The sequence below is a fragment of the Sorghum bicolor genome, chromosome 3, assembly GCF_000003195.3.
Source record: "Sorghum bicolor cultivar BTx623 chromosome 3, Sorghum_bicolor_NCBIv3, whole genome shotgun sequence".
NCBI lineage: Eukaryota > Viridiplantae > Streptophyta > Magnoliopsida > Poales > Poaceae > Sorghum > Sorghum bicolor.
This window is the reverse complement of record NC_012872.2, coordinates 52,044,546-52,053,732: the sequence shown is the minus strand read 5'-3', so window position 1 is coordinate 52,053,732 and position 9,187 is coordinate 52,044,546. Positions and strand designations below refer to the sequence as shown.

At 48.4% G+C, this 9,187-nt stretch overlaps 1 protein-coding gene across 1 annotated transcript; it reads left to right on the top strand.

Moving 5' to 3' along the window:
* On the top strand, positions 4,321-8,307 carry LOC8078629 (probable LRR receptor-like serine/threonine-protein kinase At1g12460). Its single transcript, XM_002457991.2, has 4 exons — positions 4,321-4,917; positions 5,542-5,802; positions 5,906-6,802; positions 7,351-8,307. The coding sequence occupies exons 1-4, from the start codon at positions 4,452-4,454 to the stop codon at positions 7,806-7,808; spliced, it is 2,082 nt and encodes a 693-aa protein (XP_002458036.1). The 5' UTR covers positions 4,321-4,451; the 3' UTR covers positions 7,809-8,307.

Sequence of the window (9,187 nt, the reverse complement as noted above, 5' to 3'; positions counted from 1 at the left end):
CTCCAATAGTTTGGTAAAAAAGTTTTCCTAAACTCTGAAACTATGGCCCATTTGTACCTAATCTTAACAGAATCGGTCTCCCCGTACCCCTTCGCGCGGCCTATATTTCGATGGACGCTAGGCCGGTCTCGCGCATCCTTTGTCTCGACGCCAGGGCGACGCCGCCCCCCGTCGCACGAACAATACTCTTTGTCCCAGTAACAAATATTTGTATACGTGCATGGTCCTGTACTAGATGGTCAATCAATGATGCATGGCATTCAGTAGTTGATCAGGCGACAAGGACTAGAGGACGTCGCTTTCAGCAGCACGTAGCGGCGACAGCAGCAGGAGAGTTCAGGCTACAGTTCCATCTGTCTGTCAATCCAACGCGGGAGAGAACGACGGCCGCGTGCGCGAGGAGATAGGCAGCGGGCTTCGACGCGGAAATATACGCGCTCCAGAACTCTTTTTGCGCGTCTCCTAAAAATAGGAAAGGGTTTTAGGAAACTGTTGGAGATGAATTTTTAATGTTTTAGCACTATTTTTAGAATACCAACAAGTTTTAGGCAACTGATGAAGATTACCTGGCGCTAAAGTCGTTGACAGAAGGCAAGATTTGGCGTTAATAAATGATACTCCCTCTGTCCTGTAACATATTGCATTCTAGAAATTTCAAAACAAATTAAGAAAGAACATAAAAAACGTATATACCCTCATTTTATTTACTAATCAGATATTATTATCGGTATGATTAATGATGATTGGTTCATAAATGAAAAGTATTTAATATAAAATTGGTTTTTATCTGCTAGAATGCATTTTATTTGTGAACAAATTTTGAATGCTAGAATACACTGTATTATAAGACGGAGGGAGTATGAAAATTAAGCCATGTAGAACCCCTTAGCCAGTCTCGGTGCGAGTTTCATGTGAGTTCATTTGCATTTAATAAGTTGTTGCATAAGGGTTTTTGATAATGTGGCAACGTTTTTAATAAAAGAGAGAAATCAATGAAACAGTGGCATGATTACCAATTCTCTATAAGCTATGAAATTAAATGTCTATAAAAATCCAGAATAAAACTCTCCATTAGAGCAAGTATAATAACAGGCTATAAGCTGGCTAAATGCTGAGTGAAAGAAAAAGAAAGAAGAAAGAAGAAAGAAGAGAAGCGGGTTGTGAGCTTACAACCAACTTAGGCACAAGAACCCAAAAAAACTGTGAGAGACAAGTGGGCTATATATTAATAACTAAAAGCTAACTATTATACGGGTGGGCTGAGAGAAGGCTAAAAAAACCTTACAACCAGCAAACCGGCTATATTAGTAGATTTCATATGACATGATAGTCTTGAAAACAACATTATGAAACTCTCCATTGGAACTGACCTTATAATTTAGAACAAAATACTATATGCTTTTGTCTCATATATTTCAAGACAAAGTATTTTAAATTCTAGTTAGGGCGTGTTTGGTTAGAGGGACTAAAGTTTTATAGGTGCCATATTAAATGTCACATGGGGTAGCCCATAGGGTTTTCGAATACTAATTAAAAAACAAATTATAGATTTCGTTACTAAACCTCGAGACAAATTTATTAAGCCTAATTAATTTGTCATTAGCACATATGTTATTGCAGCAATTAGTGTCTAATTATGGGCTAATTAGACTTAAAAAATTGTCTCGCAAATTAGTCTCACACTATATTTTTAGTTTTATTTAATACTTCATGCATGTCTCTAGACATTTGCTACAATAGGGAACCAAACCCTTAGACTGTCTTCCACAACTCTTATCCAAAATACAAGACCCATTTGAAGTTTGGGTAGTCCTACTGGTAAAAGGTTTTATACCTATTAAAAGTCTTTCCAGCAATAAGACCCAAAAGAGATTTCTTTATGTAAATAGGTCTTGAGGAGAGAGGATATTCATATTTAGGTTATTCTCTTTTGATACTTCTTCTATATAGGTACTCTTTAAAGGTTATAGGTATTTTGAAGATCCATTTTGAGTTTAGTTGTTCTGAAGAGTGTCAGCCTTATATCGATACTCGGCTGTTGACTTGTTGTAGTCCTGTAGCCCAGTCCCCACCCATCCACGCCCATCATAGGCATGAATCATTAGTAAGCAGCACATCACACTCTTTCTGGTCATAAATAAGTGCTATTTTGAGGTAGCCTAAAGTCAATCCTAAAATTTTGGCTGTGGATTTTTAGTATATAATACATCTGCAAATATTTTTATATTTTATGAAACTATGTTACAAGGCAAGTCTATCTATACCACTTTCAAATATTTGAACTCATCACGACGTGAGAAAGCTATTTTGTAGCTAAGGTTTGGAATTTTATTGACTAAACCTCACTTATTTTGCGACTGGAGTGTGGGAACTTGCTTAAGTATAGCACGCTAATGTGGCATCCCCCTTCACCGACCACAATCCATGATTCTTCGCCCTGACCAGTGACCAGTAGAGAGAGCCAGAGAGAGTGGAGGTTATGCAGGAAAATGTTAAGTATGAGACATGGGTGCTAATGGATTTTTTTAAACCTTTTCATTAGTTTCTATGTGAGTCAGAAAACTGAGTGCCACGTAGAACCTTGAATGAACAACCTTAAATTTAGGAGCCAGAAGATAATCTTTGAAGACCTAATGAACAAGTTGAAGTAACGGCAGCTGTACTGCATATGACTCTTTCCATGCGTACGTACGCAAAGTAGGTCAACGGAAATACAGTATAGAGCATCTAGCTGTAAGGGCTTGTATAAAAAGTTTTTGGATTTTGATAATATAGTATTTTTGTTTGTATTTGACAGTTATTGTCAAAGCATGAATTAACTAGGTTTAAAAGATTTGTTTTGCAGATTACATTAGTTATTTTTATTTATATTCTATATTTAATGTATGTACCGCAAGATTCGGTGTGACGAAAAATCTTAAAATATTTCGTATTTTAGGGTGAACTAAAACCTAACTAATTCTTTTTTTTAACTGTGAGTAGTATGTTAGTACTCCTGACATATGGTATCCATGTGCCACGGACGATGATATGATTAGATTCTCGTTTGCGGCATTCACATTGTCGGCCGGCCCTACGCTCTGAGGGCATTCACAATGCAGATTTTATTATAGAGTCTAAAGTTATTTATTATCTCGAACAACGTGGATTTAGAGTCTAAATAAGACTTGGAGTCTTATTTTTTCTACCTTTTTCTTCAATAAATATACTGTCACATCAGTAAAATATCATAAATAATATGTAATTAATTATCTTGGACGAGAGTCTTACATTGTGACTGCCCTGACTAGTTCGAGATGGATTGATGTGCACTGAAACTGCTGCTGCAATGCCAAACCCCAGTCCCCAAACGTCGCAGGCAATGCAACAAAGGCCTTGTTTAGTTCCTGAAAAATTTTGCAAAATTTTTCAGATTTCCGGTCACATCGAATGTTTAGACGTATGCATGAGTATTAAATATAGATGAAAATAAAAACTAATTGCACAGTTTGGTCGGAATTGACGAGGCGAATCTTTTGAGCCTAGTTAGTCTATAATTGAACAATATTTGTCAAATACAAACGAAAGTGCTACTGTTCCTATTTTGCAAAAATTTTTTGAAGTAAACAAGGCCAAAGGTTTGGCATTCCGAGTCGGATTCTCGGACACGAGCTGCATGCGGCGACAGGACACGTTGGATTCGTCGCTAAAACGTTGAGACGTCGCCGGTGCAGCTTGCTGCCACGCGTCGTTGTTAACCTCTTGGCCTACCCTCGCAAACATATTCTGTGTGTGGTTGCCACGGTGGCTTTATTTGATTTTGTTCTTCTAATCTCTCCGGCTACGCTAAAGTTAGGGACCAACGAAATGTGAGGCAGAGAGTATGGTAATGCACCAATACCTGAATTGGACTCCACGGAGTTGACCGGAGATCAAACATTCAAACACGATGAACACCTTGTTATCATTATTAAAAAAAAAAATCAAGAGGAACCGTATTGTATTGTATACCTTGAAGAGGACTCGAACCAGTCCTAGAAATACAAAATAGAAGGCACCCTATTTTATTTTAACTTTTGCCTTGGTCACATCACATATTCACATGCAAGGGTGGCTACTTGTTGCTCGCTCGCTCGGCAGAGCAGCAACACAGCACCCACTGACATCCAAGGCCCACAGCTCATACGCTCACGGTCACGGCTGACCCCGACCGCTCCTCTCGGCTCGGGGGCCGCCAGCCCGCCACGCCACGCTATTATCACTACCACTCCACTCAGGTCAGCTGCCTGCGCTGCGCCCATTCAGCCAGCCATTCCATTCCATTCCTCGAAACGAAAGCCCTCACAGCTGCACGCCCACGCCCTCGCCTTGTCTCCCTCTCCCTCCTCGCCCCCGCCCACCCGCACCAAGCACCACGCGCCGACCTGTCCCTGGACCTGACCCAGCTCACACGCGCAACAGGGCGCCGCGCGATGGCCTCCGCCCGCCTCGTCGCGCACGCCGCCTTCCTCCTTCTCCTCCTCCTCGCCCTGGGCCCGGGACGGGAGGCGCGCGCGGCGGACGACGGCGAGGTGCGCGCGCTGCTGGCGCTGGGGGCCGCGCTGGACCCGACGGGCCGCCTGCTCCCGTCGTGGGCGCCCGGCCGCGACCCCTGCGCGCCGCCGCCGTCGTCCGGCGGCGGGTTCGAGGGCGTCGCGTGCGACGCCCGCGGCGCCGTCGCCAACGTCTCGCTGCAGGGGAAGGGGCTCGCCGGCACGCTCACCCCCGCCGTCGCGGGGCTCCGCTCCCTCACGGGGCTCTACCTCCACTACAACGCCCTGCGCGGCGGCATCCCGCGGGAGCTGGCGGCGCTCGACGCGCTCACCGACCTCTACCTCGACGTCAACAACTTCTCGGGGCCCATCCCGCCGGAGATCGGCGCCATGGCGTCACTGCAAGGTACACCAACACCCACGGCCATACATCTCTGCATCTGCCGCCTCTCTTCGAGATTCCTCGGAACCTTCATCGCCACCCACGCTCGCTCGCTGACTCGCATCGGCGTGCATGTGGCCGCGCCGTGGACTCTGCCTGCGTTTGCAGTTGCTCCACGGATCGATGATTGGTTCGCTCGCTCCCTGCCTGTGTTTTTTAATTCGTTTTCGGTCGACTTGCTTGGCGTTTCTCCACTCCAAGTCAATCAAATCATCAAAAACTAAAATGCGGCTTTACCTAACTACTCGTACCATGTATCCGTTGAATTTTTGGAAGATGTCATGTTGCCGTCCCAAGTCGCACCAAGCAGGAAGCAGCTCCTGTTGCTCAGATTGCAACATTTGTTGGCCCACCGCAAACATTTCCTTTCAGATTTATTCCCATTTTCGTTACCCCTCTAATCATACGGTTATACCAAATTAGTACTACCCCAAATCAGACTACTGATTTGGTGTGTGTGTGTGTGTGTGTCCATGGTTGGTACTCCAAATGTTTGTAGCCAGTACTACTGGTCCTTGCATTGCACCTCCTACCTGATTCTGATTCTGAATGAATGCTGCTGATGTTGATGTGTCCATGGACGTGCAGTGGTGCAGCTCTGCTACAACCAGCTCACCGGGAGCATCCCCACGCAGCTGGGCAACCTCACCAGGCTCACCGTGCTGGCCCTGCAGTCCAACCAACTCAACGGCGCCATCCCGGCCAGCCTCGGCGGCCTGCCGCTGCTCGCGCGCCTCGACCTCAGCTTCAACCGCCTCTTCGGCTCCATCCCCGTCAGGCTCGCGCAGCTGCCCAGCCTCGCCGCGCTCGACGTCAGGAACAACTCACTCACCGGCAGCGTGCCCGCCGGTAATGCCTCCATCCGTTAGTCCGGCCGGCGTCGATCCATTCTTGAGAGCAATAAACAAACAATAATGCTGATTGGTTTTCTGCTTGCTTCGTCCGTCCCAAGAACTGGCCGCCAAGTTGCAGGCCGGCTTCCAGTACGGGAACAACAGCGACCTGTGCGGCGCCGGGCTGCCCGCGCTCCGCCCGTGCACCCCGGCGGACCTCATCGACCCCGACAGGCCCCAGCCCTTCAGCGCAGGCATCGCGTCCCAGGTCACGCCCTCCGGCGGCGGCAACGGGCGCGCGCCATCGACCAGGGCGCTCGCGGCCGTGGTTGTCGCCGCCGTGGCCCTCCTCGCGGCCACGGGGGTCGGCCTGTTCGCGCTCTCGTGGCGGCGGTGGCGCCGGCAGAGGGTCGCGGGGGGCTCGCCGTCGACGATCTCCGGCGGCCGGTGCAGCACCGAGAACGCGCCTTCGGCGGCCAAGGCGTCGCCGTCGGCTCGCAAGAGCGCGTCGTCGGCGCTGGCGAGCCTCGAGTACTCCAACGCCTGGGACCCGCTGGCGGACGCGCGCGGCGGGCTGGGCTTCCTCTCGCAGGACGTGCTGGCGCAGAGCCTCCGGATCAGCACGGAGGAGGTGGAGTCCGCGACGCGCTACTTCTCGGAGCTCAACCTCCTCGGGAAGCGCGGCAAGAAGGCCGGCGGCCTCGCGGCCACGTACAGGGGCACGCTCCGCGACGGCACCTCGGTGGCCGTGAAGCGGCTCGGCAAGACGTGCTGCCGGCAAGAGGAGGCCGATTTCCTGAAGGGGCTGAGGCTTCTCGCGGAGCTCCGGCACGACAATGTGGTCGCTCTGAGGGGGTTCTGCTGCTCCAGGGCGCGCGGGGAGTGCTTCCTCGTCTACGACTTCGTGCCCAACGGCAGCCTGTCGCAGTTCCTCGACGTCGACGCCGACACCGGCGGCGGCGGCCGTGTCCTCGAGTGGCCCACGAGGATCTCCATCATCAAGGGCATCGCCAAAGGTACCTCGAGTGGAACACCACACCCTGTCACTCTCTTTGCTATCACTATTCACTACTGATCCCCCACTAGTGGTTTGCTGATGCCCACATCTTTCCTGGATTCACACATAGTACTGTTCATACTTGTTCACATACTACTACTAGTTGTCTTCTTGATTACTACTAGTAGTTGATTTTGCCTGAAAACACATGGTATGCATGCAACATTTGGCACCGACTCTACAAATTTGCCAAGTTTGTGTGTGTCATGCATGGGCACATTGATATGTCTTGTGGATGGACAGTACGTACACCGATTCATCGGTGCTGCGCTGGTCGCTCACATGGTGTGCAGAAACCTGTGACTGTGAGCAGGCCAGGGACGCAGCAATAGTCACATTCTGAAGTCTGAACGTTGTCTGCACTGAAAAGCTCTGCATGACATGTCTCAAAACTTTCTGTGCTACTTTTTATCAGAGTAACCGTTTTTAACAATGTGAGATATCGGTGATTTTTAGCACTTGGAGTCGTCTAAATTCTACATCTTTTCTTTTTTGTGTGTGTTCCAGGAATTGAGTATCTGCACAGCACAAGGACGAACAAGCCCGCTCTCGTCCACCAGAACATCTCAGCGGACAAGGTCCTGCTGGACTACACGTACAGGCCCCTCATCTCCGGGTGCGGCCTGCACAAGCTCCTCGTGGACGACCTCGTCTTCTCGACGCTCAAGGCCAGCGCCGCCATGGGGTACCTCGCGCCGGAGTACACCACCGTGGGCCGCTTCTCGGAGAAGAGCGACGTCTACGCGTTTGGGGTCATCGTGCTCCAGGTGCTCACCGGCAGGAGGAAGGTGACCACGACTCAGCTGCCAGACAACGTCGATGAGCTCGTCGACGGCAACCTGGAGGGGAATTACTCGGCGACCGAGGCCGCCAAGCTGGCGAAGATCGGCTCGGCTTGCACCAGCGAGAACCCGGACCAGAGGCCGACGATGGCAGAGCTGCTCCAAGAACTGGGCACCATCTGATGGAGGTGCAGCAAATTTTCACCCATCCACTGTAACTGCTTCAGCATGCAAGAGTCACATGCCTGACAGTGTGTCGATCATGGGCCTGCAGTTGTAACCTAGCTACCTGTCTAGGATCACCAGTCAGTAATCACTGATCTTAGAAAGCATCTGAGCTAGGCTCCTACTAATTAGCTAGTAATCACTGATCTTAGGAAGCACATGCCTGGGATCATGAGATCTTGTATGCTAATGATGTGTCGTTACCACCGCTCTGAAAAGTGTGCATTGTTTGGATGTGCTCTAGCCTCTACATGGTAATAGACCCTTAGGTGAACGTGAATGCAGACATTTCCTGCAAGACCTTTTGTTGAGACCTTGTGACTCCAAAGTGTACCATGCAACCCTGTGTGCCAATTTTTGGCTGGATCCTCCTGGGGTGAAACGGCTGGCACCATCCCAGGGAGGAAGGAGCCAAGGGTCCTGGAAGACATGTGAGCTATAGATTGTTGTGTTGTCTTGTTTGTTGTTCGTGTTTGGGTCGGCTTGTGATCACGCACAGGGAGCAGACGGGCAGTCAGGCGATGAGATCTCACAGACCGTGAAAGCGCACGGTGGTCCTGGGCCTTTTGTGCTAGAGGTTGAGAGGCCGGACAAAATAGACTCTACCAAGCAATAAAATAAAATCATAGCACTGAAGAAGAAGAAGAACGCAGCTGATCCAAAAGAACGACCCCCAAGGTGAGGCCGCATATTGCTATGTGATACTGCTTATTTTGTAGGATAGTGGATTTGGAATGGAGTATTTGGAGCTAGTAAGGTTCATATGTTAGCCGCAAGTCTACAAAACCAGGTCATGTGGCACTAGTGATGCAATGCAGTACGTCTATAGAACTTAGGCAATGTACCTATAAATTTAGGTAATGTAACAACTAAAAAGCATCAAACAAATACTTCCATTGTTTGTTAAGTTGGTAGACCATCAGATCATTTCGGGAATCGCAAGTGTATATGATCCATGTTTTGCTAGGATGGATAAGACCTAATGCCAAGTATTCAGTGTTAGATATTCATTCTCAAATATCCCTCGACGTTTTTTTTCTGGTGCAGAAGAATGGCATTTACTGAATGGTGAAAGCAGTAAATAATATGAGGTGGAGTCGCTAGACAAGCATTGGATATGTGAAGACGAAGGACGTGGTATCTACTAACATGATTGTATCAACAGCTATGTGGGGTATCTCGGAAAACTAAGAATCGAAATTATCCTTTTGTTTTCTAATGGAATTTGGCTTTTCGATGAAAGAAGTTCTATTCATCTCAATTGATAACTTTAGGAAGATACAGTAGCACTAGGATCACTCTCGGCCTCTACACAGCTAGGATAAACGAAGACATAC

Bases quoted from the DNA above. Each gene is read 5' to 3' on its own strand.
- LOC8078629 (XM_002457991.2), top strand. From the start codon at position 4,452: ATGGCCTCCGCCCGCCTCGTCGCGCACGCCGCCTTCCTCCTTCTCCTC. The intron at 4,918-5,541 runs GTACACCAACAC...ATGGACGTGCAG, and splicing joins CGCCATGGCGTCACTGCAAG to TGGTGCAGCTCTGCTACAAC. The intron at 6,803-7,350 runs GTACCTCGAGTG...TGTGTGTTCCAG, and splicing joins CATCAAGGGCATCGCCAAAG to GAATTGAGTATCTGCACAGC.